Here is a 24,810-nt window from a genome sequence, read left to right on the forward strand (position 1 = left end):
CTTAAAATCTGGCCTTCTTCTAGGTGGCGATCCATCTGAAGTATCATCGTATCGAGGCCTCTTTCTTCCATCAGCCTTCATTCTGTTGGCAGCGAATAGAGGTTTCTCAGCTAACCTGGGCGGCTCATAAGGAGTAGCATCCGGATTCAGATCTCTATCCGGAGTAAAAGGGCTGGAATGAACATCTGGAGTGGGTTCTGGCTGAACATTCAATCTTTGGAACTGAATCTGAAGTTCACTTACCCTCTGGACAAATGTTCCTGTCTGATCTTGCATTTCTCTTCGCAGAGATACTTCAAGCTTCCTTGTCTCTACCCTAAGAGAATTCACCTTCTCTTCAGCTGCCTGCTCTACGTCCTTCCGCAGAGTTGAGGTCATTGACTCCATCACTTCCTTCTGTTCCTGCACGACTTTCTCGATGGATTCGGTCTTCTCTCCCAAATTTTGGACAGCTTTCTCAATGGACTCCACTGTAATATCTACTTGTCCGCGCCACTGAGATAATGGTTCCAGTCTTTCCTGAAGTACCTCTTTTACTCTCTCCTCAACCTTTGCTATCTCTTGCTGAGAAGTAAGTTGGATACTTTCTACTCCGGCCTTAAGACCTTCTATGTCAGTCCTCTGCTGGGCAAAGAGGGCTTGCAGTTCATTCCTACGCTTCTCTTCTTCTTCCTCTTTTTCTCTTCGTCTTCTGGCTTTTTCTTCCTCTTTTTCTCTTCGTCTTCTGGCTTCTTCTTCCTCTTTTTCTCTTTGTCTTTTGGCTTCTTCTTCCTCTTTTTCTTTCTTTCTTATTTCCTCTAGGCTCTCAATTAAAGCTCGGAGAGTTTCAAAGTCTTTTTCCCTTTTCTCCTCAATTTCTCTTCTTTCTAGCTCCTTTTTCTCTTCAATCTCTCGTTTCTCAAGCTCCCTTTTCTCTTCATGAAACTCTATTAGGGATCTAAGTTCTATCAGTTCCTTTTTTCTCAGCTTTTCAGCCTGAACTGCCTCTCTTTTGCGCACTTTCTCTTCTTCCTGTTTCTCTTTCTTCCTGCGCTCTTCGTCTTCAAGTCTCTCTTTCTCTCGGCGTATTTCTTCTTCAAGTCTCTCCTTCTTTCTGTCTTCCCTATCTTTCGTCAGCCATTCGAATAACCAATTGTCTGATGGAGGATTGGTCAGCGGACTTGGTTCTTGTGTTGCGGCCTCCGCTACTTGAGTCTGCGCAGCAGATTCACACGTCTGACATTTAACTCCTACAGCAGGGAAGGTAGCCACATCTTTTCCATCACAGCTCCAGTGAATTTGGCGCTGGCACTGGCAACACTGGAAATGTGCTGCCTCTTCTCCCAGTTCTTCACAGCAACCATATCCAGACTCTGAATCCATGGTCTTCCTCCCTCTACTTCTCAGGTTCATTCCAGTAAATTCTTGTTCCATGTTTAATACAGTCCACACTTTCACTTTCACTGGACAGTACTTTTAATGCACGGTTCGGTTGGCTTCACTTAATTGCACTGTTATGTCGGGCCCCACGTTGGGCGCCAAAAACTCTTGCAACGTCCCACCACACTCTAAACACTTCAATTAGGAGAACGGCAAAAGTCTACCCATAAATGCTAACTTCTTACCAGTCGTTGAACACAGATTCTAGATATCTCAGGGCTTGCTGGGTAAAACGTGAACAACAGCTTTATATATATATATATATGTTTATTATAAACTTATCGTAAGAAAGTCTGTTAGCACACTAGTCTTTAACCTTTATCACTTAAGTGCATTTACATTTACCATACACGTGCATTCACCACTTCTGGATTCAAAAGGGGGGAAGGGACCATTCAATTTATTCCTCGCAGTGAGGCGCCAGGGGGAGTATAGGGACCTAATTTTATTTAGGGCGCTGTTCGCTGCTGACGTCACGGACTCCCCTGTAAGAGAAAGTAGTATGTGCGCGGTACCCCCAACCACAGCTAGGAACTGGCCGTAGCCAGCCGGCACCTCCGACAAGCGGGCGCTGGGTAAAGGATTTAAGGATGCCGCGACACCCCCGGCGTTAGCTAGGAATCGGCAAGCCGACCGGTGTCTCCTGTACAAGGGCGGCAGGTTAGGAAGGAGGTCTAGGTGCTCCTAGTCAAGCCAGGCAGGTAGAACCTGGCACCTAGACCGGGTAGTTAGGTTGCTGCTAGGCTCTTCTTCTTCTTTCTTCCTCCTTCCTTCCTTCTGGGATGGCTGCTAGGCTTCTGGCTGGATGGCCGGTTTTTCCCAAGATGTTTGCCAGTTGACATCCGGGAGCCAACTGAGCTCCGGCCTCGCTGCGCTGGGTTTTATAGTCGCGGTGGCGCATGGGTGGTGAAAATTTTAACTACAAGTACGCGTTGCTAACTCATTTTTTTACATATTGCAAACTTCGTACTGAGGAATATCAAGGTTTTGACATTGAGAAATTACTAGTAGGAAAATCACTAGATGCACGTGACAATATAAACTAAAACTGTGTGCATTCAGACAATACAATTAATAATGAGCCTCGCAGGACTCTGCTATTCTAAACAACACGTTGAACAATGTAAATGACAATAATTGATAACATTAAAAAGAATATAGCGACCACGCAGGGTCTAATAATGAGTGAAGCTCGTAAACGTAGAGGTGGAACCGTTAACGTTTTCAGAATACATTTAAACTAAAAGCGTACGCCTCGCAGGGACATTCCGCTTAACTCTTTCATCCGACTAAAAAGAATATAGCGACCACGCAAGGTCTAATAATAATTAAATGGCGACCAAGCAGGGTCGTTACAAGTCGACTTTCGATTTCGCCAGTGGAGTTCCCAAATTCAAGTCCTGGCGTGGCCATTGGTGTTATTTGTGAGTGTCCCTTCATCAATTTAATATAATCATCACTCATCTCCATCCTCGCGATTAGATAAAAGTGACAGAAAAGCAACTTGAAATAACAAAAATGCATTACTTAGTTCAATTATACGCATTTTGCATTTTTACAATAGTAGGCTATAGAAATATATCCTTGTGAGCAACTTAACTAAAGAAATATAATTAAATATTACGTAACCCATTACTACTGGGAAGAATGTTTGATTAACCTGTCTTTTAGATAAGTTTTTTTATGGAGAGAGGATAACTTAGCAAGACGGAAACTCGTCAAGATGTAAACAATGAAATCTAATCAACAAGTAATGAAGTAATCTTTTATCAAAAACCTCAATACAAGCAATCATAGCTTGTTCAACATTAGCGCATCACTTGTGGGTCCAAAATGAAGGTTTTACTTGGGATCATCTTTCTAGTGACGGCAACACAGGTAAATAAGTGTTTACTTCTTTTTATGTAGTTATATACCAGGTTATATCAAGGTGCAATTTGTGATTTTATCAGAAGAGGGGATGGACTTAATGGGTTTACTATCTTAATAAGCTTACACATTGTTACCAATAACTCCCCCGAAAAATAGTTTCCATTAATTTTAACCTCACGTGCAGTATTTTCTACTAAATTGCTTAAAATCTAATTTTTATATCATATAGAACAAAAATCAATATCATTCTAAGTTAAATTCTAAAATCAAACTAAAATAAAATTACGCAGATCAGTTCAATAAACGAAATGAATGAGACTGTTTTTGCAAGTTCGATGGTTTGCCATTTGGTTCGTTAAGAACACCGTGTTTTTAGGGAGAATTCACACCGAACTGACACGCGACATGCGACACGCTGCAAGAGACACGTGTCGCTTGCAAGCGAACACTCAGTGATCAATTGAACCTTTCGAACCAAAGCGACACGACAAGCTGCGCGTGTCTCATGTCGCTTACGTGTGGCTCGGACTGTACAGTTTTCTCAATACCGTGCATCGTGTCGCCTCAGTTTGTTGTTCACGTAAGCTCAATGAATGCTTCATTCCAACGAGCTATATTTAGGCTCTAGAAGTGAGCCCAACCGGAGGCCTTACAAAATGTTTGAATCTGTAATTTGTTGATATAATAAAGTATCCATATGTAATTGTACAATGTTTTAAAATTTAAACACAGCGTTGTTTTCGCTTTATCAAGTTTCTTGATGCAGTTATCTGCTGTAATTTTCTTTCAACATCGTGTAAAATGGGCCGTGTTTTGGGCATTTGGGATTTTATTTTAAAAAAGCCAGCGCGTAGAGATACTTTAGTCCAAAATAGATTAGTACGAGGGCCACTATTTATATTTTGAGCCTTGGCAACACTGATTGAAGTTAGGCGCGATTTGACGTTTGCACGGAATCGTCTGGCATTATTGACCATAACCTACTTCAAATGTTTTGTCAATAGCTTGATTTGTGTTGTTTATGTTGCCTTGGAGATTGCGCAACAACAATAAAATGGAATTAACTCGTGAACATTTTCGTGCGATGATTTTTTACGATTTTCGACGTAGATTATCAAGATAAGAGTGCATCGATCAACTTACTTCCACATTTGGCGATGAAGCCCCATCCTTTGCCACTGTGAAACGCTGGTATAACGAATTTAATCGTGGCCGCCATTCGCTCACCGACGAGATTCGCGAAGGTCGTCCAAAATCAGTTGTTGTTCAAGAAAACATTGATGCTGTGAAAAACCTAATACTGCAAGATCGTCATGTGACATACTGTGAGATTGAGGCAACCATAGGCATTAGTTCCACCAGCATATATAAAATATTACATGATCATTTAGCTGTGAGAAAGGTATGTTCTCGTTGGATCCCACACAATTTGACAAAAACTCAAAAAGACGCTCGCGTCAATTGGTGCAAACAAATGCTCAATAAATATAATCGTGGTGCTTCAAAAGACGTATATAAGATTGTAACAGGTGACGAATCATGGATATATGCATATGAGCCGGAACGTAAACAGCAGTCGACTGTATGGGTGTTTCAAGATGAACCCAATCCAACAAAAGTTGTTCGCGCTCGAAGCACATCGAAACAAATGGTTGCATGTTTTTTCGGGAAAACTGGTCATGTGGCAACTGTGCCTTTATAGGAACGTAGAACGGTGAACTCTGAATGGTACACAACAATTTGTTTGCCAGAGGTCTTCGGTCAAATACGGAAAACAAACAAACGCCGTCGGATCATTCTTCATCAAGACAATGCCAGCTGTCACACATCTCGTCTAACAACCGACTTTATGAACAGTCAAAAAATCGAATTGATGGGTCATCCACCATACAGTCCTGATTTGGCACCCAATGACTTCTTCTTGTTCCTGAATGTCAAGAATAAATTGCGTGGACAACGATTTTCGTCGGCGGAAGATGCCGACCATATTATGGAGGTGTCTGAAGAAGATTGGAAAAACTGCTTTGACAAATTGTTCGAACGAATGCAAAAGTGTATTGACCATAAAGGAGAATACTTCGAAAAACAATAAAGCAGTTTTCAATGCCAAATTCCTGTTTTTTCATTGTTAGGCTCAAAATATAAATAGTGACCCTCGTACTCTAGTGCATTGTTTCTCAACCACCGGTCCTCGTATCAACTATACTGAGCTGCGAAAGGTTCTAATGAAAGTGGTTGACGAATAACACAATCCCAATATTATATTTGAGTTTTGAATTTTCGTATTTTAAGTCCATTTTATAAACAAATGGACTAATCAGAACTGAATCTGCCCAGTGCCTCCACCGGGTATCGAACCCGGGATCACTTAATTACCAGGAGACGAGGTTACCACTTCTTCATCCATATTTTTATATTTGTCAACAATCCTACACGTAATCAAAGTATTATTACTCTTTATGATTATGCTAGAATTTATCTTTCAATATTTAATTCCATGGGTACATGTTAATTCATGCATAAAATCTTAAATACTAGAATTTTATTTACGAGGAAAATTCTTGAGCTAAGGGCATTGACTTATAAAAAAAAATACCGAGTCATGGTTTCAAGAAGGTTGAGAATAATTTTTCTAGTGCTTAGGTCTTCGCTTTATCCAGGCTGGAAAGTCTAGTGTATACAGTTTGAGGTGAGTGCATATTATTTCTCGGTTTCTCATGCACAACATGCCTCTACAGAGTTTCAATAACTTGCCAAATTTTACAACGCGATTTATATGTAACAATGTCTCTTGTTAAGTTTTTCGGGTGACTAAAAACTGATTAATGCAATTATATCGCTAACATCATGCAAACTGAGCAAGAAACAAGTGTCGCTTGCCACGTGTAGCATGCATCTGGTCTCTTCGCTGTGAAACTCTCGTGTCGCTTGTCGCGTGTCTTTTCGGTGTGAATTCTCCCTTAAACTTCACCTCTTCACATAAACGAGGGTTTGAAATGTCATCATAAAACACATGTTCACACTCATCTGCAGGACATGTATCTGCTTTTAATATGACCTCCATCCAAAAATAAACCTAAGTCTTCAAAACGGCTATTCATATTGTCAACTGAAGATTGAAAAAAAAATCTTTCGAATCTAAAGTTTTCCTCGAGTCCTGAAGAACCATTCTCATAAGCAAGGAACCAATCGTTTTCAATATTTGTAGACAGAGCCACGTCAACCCTTATAAGTAACCACTTTGTCAAATATTTTACCAATTTTCCAAACTAAGACCACTCGCGAATCGACCAGAGACCACAATGACGGGGTTTTCTTTTGACAGGTCAAAAACACGGCTCACTTTTAATATTTCATAAGAAAGTTATTGTGAAAGATCCTCCAGAAGGCTGACTTTTGGGGTTTTGAAAAAATATCAATAAAATGCATGGCATCGAAAAGATGCAGAATGTAGTACACATCCTACATAAATTAATTAACAATATAACGTGTGTTTTGAAAATGGTGTTGGGTTCTAAAATTACCTGAACTAAAGTGGAACTCTATAGGTATGATAGTTAATAATATAGTTTACATATCCAGTGGATGGGAAATACCTAATTATTCCTGGTTGGGATGTGTTATTTATAACCAGAGAGTGGAATGGTTCAGAACATCCTCAATATCCCCTTCAAATCACACCCTGGTTTATATTCTTCCATTGCTTCATGTTTTTAAATTGTTGAAGGTGCAAAATATTTAAAACTATAGCACTCGTAGCTTTAAATGGATTTACATCACTAACGTGCGAACGTTTGAGAAGTGACGTTTTTAAAGGGGAGGGGGGATACAGTGTTTGAACCTCTGAAATGTTCTTGAATCGGAAAAAAATGATTGTTACCATTACATCATTACTTAATATTTTCATTTTATTTACATATGAGGAATCCACAGCACAACTCCACTCTTGGTGTAAATGGAGATGTGTAACTTAGAAGTGTGAAGTATCAACATTTCAGTGCTAGAAGCAAATTCTTGCCCATAGAGACACCACCACGTGCTCCAACAGCTAAACATAGGGAAGAAGTGTCGAATATCGCACCCATTTTGTTTTTCGTACGTGGCGAGCGAAAATAGGCCAAAATGAAAAAGTAACAAGGGCAAAACGAACTATGGGATGTTTGCCAAGACGTCTGATGCTTCGAATGTTTTTCAATACATTATACACATGTACATAATGTTGTAAGCAAACGTCAACGATTTTGCGAGTTGAGAAAAATTGTGCGTAATATCGGACACCGGTGCGATATTAAGAACACATTCTGTAACAGCACAATTTTCCAAGACTATTGCCGAAAGCAAGGACAAAAAGTAGTAATGAAGTATTTCATTAAATAAACGTAATACTAACTGTTATGGTCCTTCACATGACAATACACGTGTGTTACAAATTACAAATGAGACATGGAAATTGCAGAATAAAGGCTACAAATTCATTCTAGTTTTTTTTAGTTTTAACCACTGTTATTTTTTAAAAAAGATATTTACCTACGTTTCGGAGGCTGAATCTGCCTTCGTCTTCAGGGTAGCGTGTAGTCGTAAGGTCACATAAATGGTTGCCTTGGAGGATTATTCTTGGTGGCCTAGGTTCCACCGCGTCTGTCGGTCACAAGGACCTCTATATACATAAAGTTCCCAGGTAGGATTATCAGTGGCCCAGGCTCCACTTCGTCAGATGACCACGTCAAGGTCACGATCAAGGCTTCATGTGGCACCGTTAGGTTTCCACCTTGATCTCCGGGAACTGCATCGCCCCGGATTGCATGTTGACGTAAAGCGGTGCGGTGCGGTGCGGAAATATGTCATAATCGATATGGAGTGTCATACTTATATTTGACTCCAATCTGTTATATTCTGTAGACAACATCTTTAACAATGAACTCCATATACATAATAACAAGAACAAGCTTCGGCAACAGTAGCTCGAAGTTTAAAATATTGTGTTCCCAAAGTGAACGAAACAATTACAATCACCACATACATAACACAACAATCAAAAATTTACTCCAATCTCGGGAGTTTAATGCGGAAATGACGAGGCCTCTCCGACCCCAGCTTGCTAATTAATGGATTTGTGTGTCCTCTTATTTTATTCCAAAAGGATAGTTTGGCTTGTCGTAGTGCTACATCAAGAAGCTCTAAATTCAGATCTTCATGTATCTGGATTATGCGAGTAAGAGGAGGATGCCTTCCAATTGCTCTGGCAGCTCGATTTTGGACTCTTTGCAATTTAATTAAATGAGACTTCGCTGCATGCTGCCAGGCGGGACTGGGGTATAGTAATATCGGCCGCACCATCATTTTATATAAATGCAGGCGTGTCTCGAGTGTGAGTGCCATGGACCGGAACATTGGGTATATATATCCTATCCTCTGTTTGGCCTTCTTAGTCTGGGCATTGATGTGTGGTCCGAAGGTAAGGCGTTTATCAATCAGCACCCCAAGTATCTAACTTGTTCAGCGCTGGGTACATCTCGCTGAAATAGTTGCAAGCTGGCCCCTTCTTTGGCATTGGATAGACTAAAAACGACTGAAGTACTCTTTTCTGGATTTATCTTGATTTTCCACCGTTGAGCCCAACGTTCAAAGATCGGCAGGAAAGTTTGCATTTGTTTCTGACACTGAAGCACACGTTTGCCGGTAGTGAATAGTGCAGTGTCGTCTGCGTATGTGGCAATTATCCCTTTATCTGGGGTGGGTGCATCTGCGGTATACAAAGAGTAAAGTATCGGAGAAATCCCCGATCCTTGAGGTACCCCTGCATGGACCAGTCTTGGCGTCGATTTCTGCCCATTTATGGACGTAATGAAACTTCGGTTAGACCTTTCTATAGCTGAGTGGAAACCTCATTCGTCGCAGTTTATACAGGAGTCCAGCATGCCAAACTCGATCGAACGCCTTTTGTACATCGAGAAATAATCCTAATGCTCGGCGCTTCCAATCAAGACGAATCGCTACATAGTCAACGACGCGAACAAGTTGTTCGTTCGTCCCATGGGAACGGCGAAAACCAAATTGGTGATCTGGGAGCAGATGGTTAGCTTCTATGATCTCATGAAGTCGTCGTTGCATAACTCGTTCAAAAAGCTTGCTAAGATGAGAAAGCAAACTGATGGGACGGTAATTATTGGCATTTTGTGGATCCTTTCCAGGCTTTGGTAGTACGATGAGTTTTGCCAATTTTCACTGAAGTGGAAAGTAACCAAGCTTCAGGATGTTTGTAAATAACTTCGCCAAAAAGACGTAGCCCTTACGGGACAGATGCTTCAGTGCAGCTGGCGGTATCCCGTCCAGAGTTGTTTTTCAATTTCCGTGTTGCATTTGCCACCTGGCGAGGCGAGACAGGTGGAACATCCAACGACGAAGGCTGGCGTTGAAGACGTTGGAAAGCAGCATCGACGATCTGTTCTGTAACAGCGTCATGGAGATCATTGTTTGGTTGAAACTGATCATAAGAATGATCGGCTAGAAGCTCAGCCTGCCTCTGGGGATCCATAATTGGGCCTGCAGGGTTATTAATGGCCGTCATAGTAGGCTGTTGACGTTGATTTAAGTTACGAGCAATCTTCCAAAATGTAGGATCAAGCTCTGTCAGTTAGCCAAGTTTGCGATCCCATTGTTGGATTCGTTCACGGTGTAAGTATTGATGAAGATGACGCTGAGGGAGCATCCAGTCTCCCCGGTGGATGGGCGATCTGGAGCGATGCCATCGTCGGCGCGCCCAACGCACAAGTCGTGTTAATATGTACAAAACTGGAGTAGCCTGAGTAGAGAGTGGATCTCTGGTGAATGACGTGGATTGGCGCCAGGAATCTGCGATGACGTTGGTGAAGATAGTAACACCCCTGCCGATGTCTGCAGATGATGACAACGGAGTAGTTAGGTGAACGGAATTGTGGACACGAGCGGTAAAGAGAGTCCAATCAGTAATAGCTTCTCGTAAGGTGCGGAACTGATGTTGATATAAACCGTATCCGATGGAAGCAGAGACAGGGAGATGGACGTAAAGCGGGGTTGGTGTGCAATGTGTATGAATAGTCTATAGAGACTATGCGTGAGATCTTATGTGTGTGGAGGGATAGTGTCCGAATTGTGTACTCTAGTCCCGTTGTTGTTAGTGATTTTCGTAGTTTGTATTTTTGTACAATTAGTTCACTGTAGGTAAATATCTTTTCTAAAAAATAACAGTGGTTAAAAGTAAAAAAAACTAGAATGAATAAATCACCACTGATTAGCTACAAAGAAGCTACAAATGTCAAATGAAACATGGAATGAATGCTTTGAAAGACCATCAGCAAAAAAGTAGTTTAAGAATGAGCAAAATAAAGGCAATGCGGTTCAATGTCCATGTCAAAAGCAACGTAGAAGTGTACACATATTCTAATGTTCCAAACAAAAATTGCACACAAACCGATTGTAGTCCTCAGTACATTGCGCATTGCTCATGACACCAAGTGCTACACTGAATACAAACGATCCATTTTTTACCTGCTTTGTCACGTGAAAATGTTCCGTTACAATAGGGACATTCACAGTCCTCATTTTCACTATCTTCATCATCAGTTGACACTACTTGAAGAGACATATCCAATGGGACCTATGCTATTCGTAATATCGCACCCGTGCGGTATTTGGAACACATGCAGGGTGCGGTATTCGGCACAACTGGGAAAGCCAACATGGCACCTACTTCTACCACAACAACGGAATCCATTTCACAATATACACTTTACCAGAAACGTAGCTAAGTTGATCAGTTTGAGGGGGGCCAAACGTAAGATTTTTTTATATCAAACTATTATAAATTAACAAACTATTTATACACCATATAGACCTATGCTGTATCTTGGAAAGAAAAGGATCAAGGGCCTCCTCGGTGCCGCATGGTAGCATCGTCGCCTTGTAATAAAGGGGTTCCGGGTTCGATACCCGGTGGATGCTCACAATGGTTCGGATCCCACTTTACACTGTAGAACCAGTCCCGATTAGCATTACTGTGTATACAGTGGACGTAAAACACCAACTCAATCAATCAATAAATTGGAAAGGAACATCATTTTCTTCTGTAGCCCCCTACAGTCTACGGATATACTCTCGCGAAATACATAGCCATTATTCGGGAAACTAAATGCAGAATGAACTCATTAGCTTAATGACTTATACACCAAGAACAATGTTATTCGTCTTTAGATTTGTAAATTTACTGAAAAAAATTGAGAAGTAGATAAAACCCTTTTCCGTGAGTAGGGGGAATGGTATGTTTGAAAACATTTATTTTGTATTTATTCATTTTGCCCAGATTTCAGCTAATTTTCCAAGAGAAAAGTATCCAAAAAATCCAAATTTTACTATTTTTATAGCATAAAAAATAATTATGTTTTTTTATCAAAGTTCAATTACTCAGTTCTATAAGCCAAAATTCACCCCACTAGCCTAAATCAGTATATTTTTAAGCACAGGTTTACAATTATCATATTTTTTAAAAAAAATAGATGTGTTGATAGTGATTTTGAGTTATTTGCAGTGCAGTATATATATATAATTATTTCTCAAATGTATATTCTGATAATTTACGTCTGAAATGTATATGTGTATTTTTAAAGAAACAAAAACTCACATGTAGATACTAATTTGAGTTATTAGCAGTGCAGTATATATAAATATTTCCCAAATATATATATTCTGATTAATTTACGTCTGAAATGTATATAATATTTTAGAAGAAAAAAATGGTGTGTAGAATACTAATAACATATAAATTTATAATTAATTTTTATTAAGTATAAATTGTTTTAACATTTTTTTTAAAAAATAAATATATAAAACCTAAGAAATTTTATTTTAATTTTTTTTAATATATAAAACCTAACATTTAAAAAAATATATAATTATATATATACACAAATTATAAAAAATGAATAACAAAAACCAAAAACAAAAAAAATTGTATATAAAAAAATATACCACATCAGACATAAATGATGAAGCTTCAGATATTCCAAATTTTTTAGCTAAACTGAAACAAAAAATTATAGATGCAATTCAAAATAAACTTAAAATATGTTCTCTCAAAATATATTTTAATCTATTCTCAATGTATATAAATTCTCATAGTGAAAAAGAACAATACATTCATCGTACCCGTGTGTTAATTTTACACTATAATGATATTCTCTTGTATGATATTTATGATAGAATTTGTGAAGAACTTAAGTTAAAACAAGAACAGTTCCAAGGGAGAGGATCTGGATGGCGATTGTGTAACACTGATCATAAACTTGAATTAAAAATATCAAAATATGTCCCTCTTGGGGGTGGATCTAGTTATATTGAAATACTCGACCAGATCAAAAACAAGAATGCTGTAATAAATATTCAAAATTATTACAATAAATGTTTTTTATGGTGTCTCATAGCCTATTTTCATCCAGTTCCTGACAGTAAACATCTAATTACAATTATTATGAAAATATAGCAAAGTTTAAAAAACCTATGTCAGGCATAAAATATCCAAGATATATCTTAGCTATCAAACAATTTGAAAAACAATACGAAGAACACTACAATCAACCAATAGCTGTACATGTTTATGGTGTTAATAAAAGATGAAATTTGTATACTGCGTCACCATCCACCAGCAGATGGTGCACATATTATCAGATTATTATATGTTACAGAGGGAAACAAGAAACATTATTGTCTCATACAGAATCTACCACAATTGGTGAGAAAACAAAAAACATCACACACAGCTAAAATAACAAAATGTGATCGATGCTTGTCAAAATTTGATGGAAGAGGTAGGAAAACATGTGAAGAGAAAATGCAGTCTCTTCCAAATGCAGTCTCTTCCAATTTTTGATCAGCCACATGACGAGCATCGAGATGTACAACACATACAGATAAACCTAAAACATGTGATTTTGCACTAAAACTGATAAACACTTATGGAAAAAATAATCCACCTCCATATATTTATCGAGGTGAAGATCCAGCCCAAAAATTTATTCAAAAACTTCGAGAGTGGGTTGAAATTCTTGCTCCAATTTTACATTATATAGAACCGATGAAGGATCTTACATCAGAACAACAACAGGAACATGATAATAGTTTAAATTGTAAATATTGTAATAGATATTTTATTTGTGATAGTGAAAAAAATAAACACCACAACCATTTTAATGGAGAATATATTCATACAATTTGTAATTCATGTAATTTGCAAATACAAAAACTTAATTTAATTCCAGTATTCATTCAAAATTTACAAAATTTTGATGCACATTTATTTATCAAAGAATTGGGATATGATGCAGAGAATATTGATATTATAGCACGCACTCCAGATAAATATATTGCCATAGAGAAAACTATCAAATTAGAAAATGGAAAAAAAGTTGTTCTTAGATTCCTGGATTCATATCAATTTTTACCTAGCAGTTTAGCTACTCTGGTAAGTCAATTAACCAACAATGAATTTGGTCATACAAAAGAATATTTTGGTGAGGACAAGATAAAATTGCTGAAAAGAAAAGGGGTCTACCCATATGATTACATGGATGATTTTAATAAATTCAATTAGATACAGTTACCATCGAGAGATAAATTTTATAACAAACTTCAACATGAAGAATGTAGTGAGGAAGATTATCAATATGTACAGTGAATCTGGAAAACACTAAATTGCGAAACAACGGTGGATTATCGTGACAAATATTTGATTTTAGATACTCCAGTTGGCTGATGTGTTTGAAAATTTTCCAGAACGTTGTTTTAAATTATATGAAATAGATCCTGTATTTATGTATAAAACACCCATTTTATACTGGCAGGCTATGTTTAAATATACAAAAGTTGAAATTGGTCTTATTAATGATATTGACCAGATCATGTTCGTTGAATCTGCTAAACGTGGTGGTATAGTCCAGTGTCCTTTAAGATATACAAAAGCAAACAATAAATAGTTACCTAGCTACAATCCTTATCAAGCATCTAAATACATATTTTACATAGATATGAACAATTTATATGGTTATGTTATGACTCATCACTCCCAATCGGTAATTACGAATGGATGACCTGATCGTTGTTTCAATAAATATAATTTAGATCTTGTTTTTATGTATACAACACCTGGTTTATCCTGGCAGGCTATCCTTTTAAATACAAAAGTTGAAATTGGTCTCAACGATATCGAGCAGTTTATGTTCGTTGAATCTGGTAAACGTGGTGGTATAGTCCAGTGTCCTTTAAGATATACAAAAGCAAACAATAAATATTTATCTAGTAATTATAATGCTGATGAAAAAAATAAATATATTCTATATATTGATATGAATAATTTATATGGGTATGTTATGACTCATCACTCCCAATCGGTAATTACGAATGGATGACCCATACAGAACTTGAAGACAGGGATTTCTTAAACTGGTCCGAAGATCATCCAGAGGGTTGTTTCTTGAAAGTTGATATGGAATATCCATCTGATCTCCATGACTATCACCACGGATTAGCTATGGCACCAGTTTCCGAGAAGGTCCTAGGTACAAAGGAAACAAAATTGGTGTTATCTTTTGAAAATAAAAAAAAATATCATGTTCACTATCGATTGTTGCAATATTACTTGAAGCAAGGTTTGAAACTTACCAAGGTCCATCAGGGGTTAAAATGTAAACAAGAAAAGTGGTTAAAATCTTATATTGAAAAAATAGAGATAATCGAATACAAACAAATTCAAAAGTTGAACAAAATCTTTATAAATTAATGAATAATTCAATATATGGAAAATTTTTACAAGACAATAGGAAGCGAGTAATATGTAATTTTGCATCTGATCCAAAAAGAATTCTAAAACTTGTTGCTGATCCTAAATTTAAGAGTTTTACAGAAATCGTTGATAGCAATAACTCTTATTGAAAGAAGAAACACTAATGTAAAGTTTAATATGCCGATAGCTGTGGGTGTTGCAGTTCTTGAATTGGCTAAATTAGAAATGTATAAATCTTATTACGTTGATATGAAACCTAGATACAAAGATAAAATTGAAATAGCATACATGGATACTGATAGTTTTATATATGAAATAGAAACACCTGATTTATACAGTGATTTGCTTTCTATGAAAAAATATTTTGATTTTAGTAATTATCCAGACAATATCGATTACATAATCTCGAAAACCACATGATCCCTGGGAAAATGAAAGATGAGGCAGCAGGGTCTATAATAACAGAATTTGCTGGTCTAAGACCAAAAATGTTTTTCTTCTTCTTCTTCTTTTGCTCTACAGCCCTTGGTGGGCTCTGGCATCCCAAACAATCTTCCTCCACCTCGTTCTATCTTGAGCTACATTTTTCCAATTGCGTATATTCATCCTTCTCAAATCTTCCTCAACTGCATCGATCCATCTTCCTCTCGGTCTTCCTTTTGGCCTTGTTCCCCACAATTTCTGATTGAATACCAGGCGTGGTAGCCTATCCTCTTCCATTCTCATCAGATGTCCTGCCCATCTTAAGCGTTGAGATTTTATATATCTCACCACATGTTCATATTGGATCAATCCTTCTAACTCCATGTTATTCCTAATTCTATAGGATCCATCTTCATTCCTAACGGGGCCAAAGATCTTACGTAATATCTTCCTTTCAAAACACATTACCTTGCTTTCTGCTTTAGATGTAAGTTTCCAAGATTCTGCACCATATGCTATAACTGGTCTAATAAGTGTCCTATACAGTCTTAATTTTGTGTTCCTAGAGAGGTTTTTTGACTTAAATAATTCTATATGTGCATAATACTGTCTATTTCCAGCCTGTATCCTTTGGTTAACAATTTCTTCTTCTTCTATGTTGTTATGTAGAAGAGCTCCAAGGTAAGTAAAAGTGGGTACTCCCTCAAAATGATATGTACCCACATTCAAAGCCAGAGAGTTTCGTCTGGCTGGCGATCTAGACATTCTCATATATCTTGTTTTAGTTTCATTAATTAATAGTCCTATTTCTCTGGATTTACTATCCAACTTTAAAAAAGTGCTTTTAAGATCTGCAAGTGTCCTTGATATTATCACAATATCGTCAGCATAAGCAAGAATCTGTGTTGTTTTGTAGAATATACTCCCCCTTTTTTGCAGTGGACTGATAATATCATGTAGTACAATAATGAAAATTAGGGTGGACAGAGCATCCCCTTGCCTCACTCCTGTTTCTATGTTAATGGTTGGTGAGACTTCTCCCTGCACCATGACTCCCGCTGTTGTATTTTCCAAGGTTACCTTTATCAATCTTATTAATTTATCTGGAAATCCTACTTTCTTGAATACTTTCATGATCCCAGCTCTGTGTAAGCTATCAAATGCTCGTTGATAGTCTATAAATAAAAAGTGTAGATCTATATTTTGCTCATAGAATTTTTCCATAATTTGAGATATGGTGAAGATGTGATCTATGGTAGATCTGTTTGGACGGAATCCACATTGATATTCCCCTAGGATTTCTTCTGCCTGCTTAGATGCTCTCATATATAGGATATTGGAAAATATTTTGTATCCAATATTTAATAGTGTTATCCCCCTGTAGTTGCCACAATTCCTTTTATCACCCTTTTTATGGATGGGGAAGATAACTCCATATTTCCAACTACATGGTATTTTCTCTTGATCCCATATCATGCAAACTAGCTCATGAACTTTCTTCCAAAGTGTTTCTCCACCCTTTTTAAATATCTCCTCAGGGAGCAAATCTTCTCCAGGTGCTTTATTATTATTTAATTTTAATATTGCACACTTTACTTCTTCAAACGATGGTCTTTGCACCTCACTTGCACCTTACTTGAAGCAAGGTTTGAAACTTACCAAGGTCCATCAGGGGTTAAAATTTAAACAAGAAAAGTGGTTAAAATCTTATACTGAAAAAATAGAGATAATCGAATACAAACAAATTCAAAAGTTGAACAAAATCTTTATAAATTAATGAATAATTCAATATATGGAAAATTTTTACAAGACAATAGGAAGCGAGTAATATGTAATTTTGCATCTGATCCAAAAAGAATTCTAAAACTTGTTGCTGATCCTAAATTTAAGAGTTTTACAGAAATCGTTGATAGCACTAACTCTTATTGAAAGAAGAAACACTAATGTAAAGTTTAATATGCCGATAGCTGTGGGTGTTGCAGTTCTTGAATTGGCTAAATTAGAAATGTATAAATCTTATTACGTTGATATGAAACCTAGATACAAAGATAAAATTGAAATAGCATACATGGATACTGATAGTTTTATATATGAAATAGAAACACCTGATTTATACAGTGATTTGCTTTCTATGAAAAAATATTTTGATTTTAGTAATTATCCAGACAATATCGATTACATAATCTCGAAAACCACATGATCCCTGGGAAAATGAAAGATGAGGCAGCAGGGTCTATAATAACAGAATTTGCTGGTCTAAGACCAAAAATGTATTGCCTAAATATTGATGGCAAATAAAAAATTAAAAAAGTTAAGGGTGTAAATCGAGCATGTACAAGAAAACTTAAAATAAAACATTTTTAAAAAAGTTTATTTAAAAGAAAATAAAAAGGATGTTTGCATATAATCTGACTAGCAATTTGGATGGTGTGCATACTACAGAAAAAACAAAATAGCTCTTGATAGCAATGATAATAAATTGCAAATATTAGATTGTAATGTTCATACTAGAGAATATGGACATTATAATACAAGTAAACAATGTGATAAATGTTCATGAATTAAAATTATTTTTTAAATTAGTATTAAAATTGTTCTATTTTTATTATATTATATTAAATAGTAATAAATAGTAAATAGTATTAAAATTGTTCTACCACTCTCTCATTCTTTACGTCATATATGTATGATTTCTCTACAATTAAAATTGCATTGCATATGGTATTTTCAGGTAAAGTTTCATGAAACTCACATATTAACTTAATATTTGTTCGATCATTAATAACTACCAATTTTCTTTTTGATGCATTTATTAAGAACATTGGTCTGTGAATTATAAACTCGTCTGGATTATAATACATATTGATATTTCCTTCAGTTACTCGTTTAAATGCACTATCTGCTTCATATAATTTCAAATAATCTTGATCTGCAATGTTTAAATTGTAATTTTCACGTGCGAAAACCTCATTTCGACCATTCTTCAGATATATATTTTTAATTTTACAATTATCAAACTGGCTGCTATCTTTTTCCTGATTGTCATCTCTCCCTGTCTGAAACAATACAGCTACAAACTCTGGCATATCGTATTGTAGAGATTGAATATGATTAGTAATATCGAATTCAAAAAAAATACCCTCCACTGGCCTCTGTATGCATTCTTATGTATAAAATTGTATTGGAATTTGAGGATTTTTCAAAATGTTGGCTTTGTATTTGAGAGCATAATTCGATTCATATTCAACTATAGCATGCGTAACTCCATAGACTGAATCACACATATTGCAGCTTGGGGTAAACTAGCATCATTGGCTGTTCCATCTGGATTCAAAGTTTTGTATATCATTATTGAATTATGATCATTGGGTGATCTGAGAAATATGATACTTAAACCACCTCTCCAAATAATTTCTTTATAATCAGAGAAAAACCAAAAAGCAATCTCATGGGGAACAGTACTGTGTGAGTTTTTGCTTGAATTTTTGTTCCAGCCTCGAACCCCCCAGCTTTGTAATATGCACTCTCTGATTTGGATAGTTTCAATGTCCCTACTGTAGTAGATGTAATTCCAGGATAATCAATTCTGTCTACGACTGTACCATGCTTTCTGATTTCAATTTGTGAGAATAAGAATGGAACAAAATTTTCTATGAGTTTTACATTAGCAGTAGCTGGATATTCTTCACTATTACTTTTCTTGACGATGTCAAATTTTATTTACAGATCCGATGTATGTGGATGAATAAAACCGTCCCGCATTGTAATATCAAATTGAATATCTTTATTCGGTTCATTGAGGTTAGCAAATGTCCTCCTCTTTGGAGGAAATGACTGCAACTCATAACTCTCGATATTTTCCATTGGTATTTATTTATTTATTTTAAATATTAATTTCTATTATTGCACCGGCAAAATAGATTATCTCATTTTTCTCATTTGTAATTGTTATCTCTATGTAATTAGCTTTATCAAGAGAAACAGGGAAATAGACTGGTGGGATTGGGGAATAGATGATAGGTTCCATAAATTCTGAATTTGGCTTAAATGTAGCAATGATTCCTGTCTCCTTGTGGCTACCACCTGAATTTTCTTCAGCTTTGATAATCATTCCTTTAGCAATGTTGCAGTGAATATTGAATGTTTCCATAGCTAAGAATTTTGGTATAAATGTATCTATGTGCCTAATACCTGCTTCTAATTTGCTATTGTTGGGAACCTAGAAGTTCGCCCATGGTAGATAGGTCTACTGTTTCTTTGGTGGATACGATCTCCACTCTGTTTGTCACAGAGTTTTGAGATAGCAATACAGTGTTAGAAAGTTCAGATTGTAAAGTAGATAAATTATATTGTCCAGGAGGAATAATATTTTTTTCATTACCTACAAATATAGAATTGTTGTAGGTAGTTACATTTGGAATCAGATACATGCTGTAGAAGGCTCTCAGAGCTATGGATTTTGGATAGATAATATCATCGTGGAGATGTAGTTTCAAGACCGAAGTCTCACTGGAGAGACTTTAATATTTAATATTCCACACTACTTTTTTGAAAATCTTGCAATTTGATGTTATGTATTTTATTTAATATTCTAAGCATCGTAATGCAAACATGACCACATAATTTGATCGAAATCTTGAATACGTTCGTCGTTGTAATAAATCTTAACATGTTTTAAATAATGAATTAATTCTGTAGGCGGTCCCCACCGAAAGAATCGAAAATAAAAGCATTGTTATTTTGTTTATAATAGCATATCCAGTGTGTACCGATATTTTTCATGTCCAAATTCACCACGCCACATTCTCGTGAGAAAGGGAAACTATCTTTAGGGAGAGAATCGGACATGAAAACCCCCCTGAAATGTCGAATTTTAAATATTTTAACTAAAGATTCAATGTCTTGATTTGTGAGTGCTTCTTTTTTTTAATTTTCTGAGTGCTCTGAACTTCACACCACTGCCTAATTTTTTTTCCATGGCAAGATTATGACGCTTCTGCTCTTCTAGTTCTGCCTCATTCTTTTTTGAATCAATTACAGTTTTGGCAAGCCGCGCTATCTCCCGCTAAGCTCCCTACTGCCCCTAAAGCCGCCATGATAGCTGGAATGCTGAATATAAATCCTCCACTATGTGATGTTTTTCTTGTATTTTGCAAACGTTTTAATTGTTGTGTACTAAGTAATAATTTCATTTCATTTCCTTTGGCTATGCATTGTCTTTTTTTTCCTGTTGTTTTTTTAGTTAAAATTGGATTAATTTTTAAATTTTTAAGATCATGATATGGAATGTGGTACACAATTCCTTTAGGTTTCATGCTCTTTTATTATTATTATTATTATTATTTTTCAGGGTATTTATATTTATATATATATATTACAGACTCCATCCTAATTTTTGTTTGTGTTCATAGTAATGGTTGTACCCAATGGTGTTATTCGTTAACCTAATGATGCATCTCTGCTGATAAATCTTCCAAATGCAGTCTCTTCCAATTTTTTATCAGCCACATGACGAGCATCGAGATGTGCGTGTTTGTTGTATGCATTGTCACGTTCTTTACAAGCTGCATCGAGAGGATTGATCCCCCTGTCCCCTCTTTTTAATCGTGTCTCAAGTTTTGTCCCAGTTCCACAGTATTGGTAACCAGGTACGAGCTTATTAATAATATCACTTACCAAACCTCGACCCTCTGATACATTCCAAAATTTAGGGGGTAGAGTATTAATAATTTTAGTTAAGTATCCTTTTGGGACCATTTACAATAAAATGAGCTAGTTTATTGCTAATTATGTCTACAATACCCCTCTTCTCGTTGTAAAAATTGTTGTTTCCAGAATTTTCCTCCCCTGCTATAACCAGCAATCTATCTACGAGTTTTCTCACATCATCTACCCACACAAATTCTTTAGGAACAGTATTGATACCACTACCAGTTTTGAGTTGGTTCCAGATAGGTTTAATAAGATTCTTGTACTTGTCCCCACAGCACGATTTAACACGATTTTGAGTGGCATCGTTATTTTGATATAAGGCATCAGATAGTATCAAAATATCTGAGTAACTCTGATAATCTTCTTCTGTAAAATGCTTTGGTTGTTTCTTGGTGATGAGCTCCCTTAATCCAGGAGTGCCAGGATACCTGGTAAATATACTTTCTGTGTGTCTGAGGTGAAGGAGCACCTTTATGACGAGGTCTACATCACGAGACAGGTAAATCCTCTTATTGATAATCACCGTGCCGGTTCAGTCGTAAAGGTATTAAAACCCAAATTTGTGTTTCACCTTTCATTTCAGTGTTTGGTAGAATTATGTTAGTTATAGATCCTTCACATGCTCTACTAAAGCAAAAGCTACTTACTGGGATGTAAAGCATCCCATGGTTCGATCCCGGTACCATTAAGGTTATGTTAAGACACCGTGATTCAGAATTATTCATGGTGGTAAAAACTGCAACTTAAGAGAATTTTTCTACGATATGGATGGGCGGGGTACAACAATAGTTAAAATGATGAGTTGAGAGATACATACAAATGTAAACCTAAAATATTCGCCTGCAGATTGCAACAAACCGAACAGGCTCATAAGTGGTGTTGGTGTAGGGACTTCATAAATTCACGATGTCGACCGTTGTGGGATTGATGTAATCATCACCAAGCTGCGGCCGCCTTTACATTCTAGTTATCTATTTCATTAGAAGCTGGGTGACCTCCAGAGACTCCTTATGCACGGACATGGCCTGAAAAATTATCATGAATCGAACCCGGTCCTCCAGCGTGGTATTCAGACGCCCTACCGACTGGTTCACCTCAGCTCCACATACAAATTTTCCTCACTGAAAAATGGCATAGTGAAATGTCACTTTAAATGTGCCACTGCGTCTGAATGTTAATACCTGCCCGTGATACACATCCATTGCATTTAATGCAAACAGTATATTATTATTAGCTTCACAATAAAGCATGTTTTGTGTATGAACGGCCAAACGGATCCAAAAGTCTCGGATCTGGATCCGGATCCGAGAGTTCCGGATCCGAGAGTTCCGGATCCGAGAGTTCCGGATCCGAGAGTTCCGGATCCGAGAGTTTCGTATCTCAATCCCATTATAATATTACCACACCTTAAAAGGTATTATGATCTTCGATTAAAAAAGAAATTTTTCATTAGTTAGTCCTACAAGATTTTTGTCAAGTGTTGTTCCTAAAATACTTTGCTACGCATCGGCTAACACACTCGTGCACAAAAATAATCTTACTTGTTTAACATAAAATGTCAGAGGTGATTTTGTAAATGACGTTGAAACGAATATGTATTCATTCGAATGTATTGAAAATGGAAACACACATAAATGTGAGACATTCCATTCCAGGATGAAACCTTTAACACATTTGACAAGATAGAAATATTATACAAAAATTATACAATTGTTCTACAGTTACAGTTTTAAAAATTAAAATAAAACATTATAATATATGCAGTGTTATATAATTACAAAGTGTAAGATTAACAAGGGAGGTTATCTAAGTGTCCCCCTCCGATTTCCATGAAACGTGGCAGGTGTATAGAGGGGCCCAAAGGAAGAAATATGTTGTTTTTTTGTTTCAGCTAAAAAACTCTTTTAGGGGGGCAAAACCCCTCAAATGTCAAGATGAGGACAAATTGAAGTGAGGATCTGACCCCTGTATCCCCATCCGATTTCCATGAAACTTAGCAGGTGTATAAAGGGGCCCAAAGGAAGAAATACGTGATTTTTTGATTCGGCTAAAAAACGGTTTTAGGGGGCAAACTTCCCTCAAATCTCAAAATGAGGACAAATTGAAGTGGGAATTTGACCCCTATATCCCCCTCCGATTTTCATGAAACTTGGCAGGTGTACAGAGGGGCCCAAAGGAAGAAAAACGTGTTTTTTGTGTCGGCTAAAAAACTGTTTTAGGGAGCAAAACCCGCCTCAAATGTCAAGGTGAGGACAAATTGACGTGGGGATCTGACCCCTGTGTCCCCCTCCGATTTCCATGAAATTTATATATGTATGTATGTATGTATGTATGTATATTATATATACCATGTGTATTAGCAGGTAACAATATGTTATAAACACTTTCTTATTTCCAAAGAAAGGCTCATGTGGGATGGCCAAACGGATCCGGATCCGAAAATTCCGGATCCGAAAAATTTTAGGATCCAGATTTCGGATCCGTCAGGATCTGGATCTGGCCATCCCTAGTTTAGTGTACGAAGTGAACATTCAGATCTACATAGCACATGCGGGGAGGTAGTTATCATGAAACAGGCATTTCATTTCCGATTTATAAGAAAGAATTGATGATAAAATTCTGAAAATTTTAGTTTCTTCCTTTTTTGCCAGGCTGCTCCAAGGACCGGCTCTTCTACATCCGATTTGCCTCTTGTTCCAGTATTGGACACAGCCCCTCCACCAGGCAAGTAAACATCTATAATTTCACTACAAAGGAACGATATAATTGAATTCTAGGGAACATATGTAAAAGGGTTCGAATTCAGGCCTAGGTGAGGATGTTCTTTGTGAGTATTCCTTCATCATTTTCATCATATCATCCCCATCGTCGCGATTAGCCAACAATGAAAAAACAACTTTAAATGACCGCACACACCTCATTCAGCTTGTTTTACAAGTATACATCTTCAAAGACTATTAGTCTGTGCGTCGATTTTTTTGCTCCTAAGTATTAACTCTCTTGAAAGTCTACCAAGATTATGTTTATTTTATAAGTGATCAAAACTAACAGAATTAGGTACAAGAGGCAACTACTTGTAGTTAGTGTTTTATGCTATTTTTTGTGTGTTGTAAGACGATGTAAGAGATATTTTAGGAGTATAAACGAAAGATGGATTCAAAACCATGCAATAACTTTCAGTCATTTATTTATTTTTCAAAGTTGTTTTTCTTTTTTTTCATTTTCGAGACCACTACACACAACGAAAATGCATTTTCCCTGCCCCACTGCCCGGTTTATGAAATTTACGAAGTTGAAATACATTTTGTAACATTTGTATTAGTGTCATTATTTGTATCGCTTACAAAGTTTATTAAATTGTTTTTCATACTTATCAAATATCAATCAATGTTTATTGAGGGGAAATTTCAAAACTGTACGTAAACATTGTTATAACATGACGGAATTTTATAATTAAATAAGTACACAATATCCTTGTGTGAAAATTTCACTTTCTATTACTTGCTAGTATAAAGTTTTTAAAATCACTAATGGACAATGTTGTAATATTGTTTAATGTTGTTTTCATTGTCAGT

At 36.6% G+C, this 24,810-nt stretch overlaps 1 protein-coding gene across 1 annotated transcript in view; it reads left to right on the forward strand.

The window, feature by feature from the left end:
• Positions 1–3,204: 3,204 nt before the first annotated feature.
• Positions 3,205–24,810, forward strand: part of LOC146000460 (brachyurin-like) — a 54,270-nt gene continuing 32,664 nt past the window's right edge. Inside the window, exons 1-2 of the mRNA XM_083138118.1 lie at positions 3,205–3,297; positions 23,887–23,959. Coding sequence (XP_082994244.1) covers positions 3,253–3,297; positions 23,887–23,959 — 118 coding nt within the window. The 5' untranslated portion in view covers positions 3,205–3,252. The remainder of the gene's footprint in view (positions 3,298–23,886; positions 23,960–24,810) is intronic.

Source organism: Lepisma saccharinum, chromosome 16, assembly GCF_977018435.1.
Source record: "Lepisma saccharinum chromosome 16, izLepSacc3.1, whole genome shotgun sequence".
NCBI classification, from domain to species: domain Eukaryota; kingdom Metazoa; phylum Arthropoda; class Insecta; order Zygentoma; family Lepismatidae; genus Lepisma; species Lepisma saccharinum.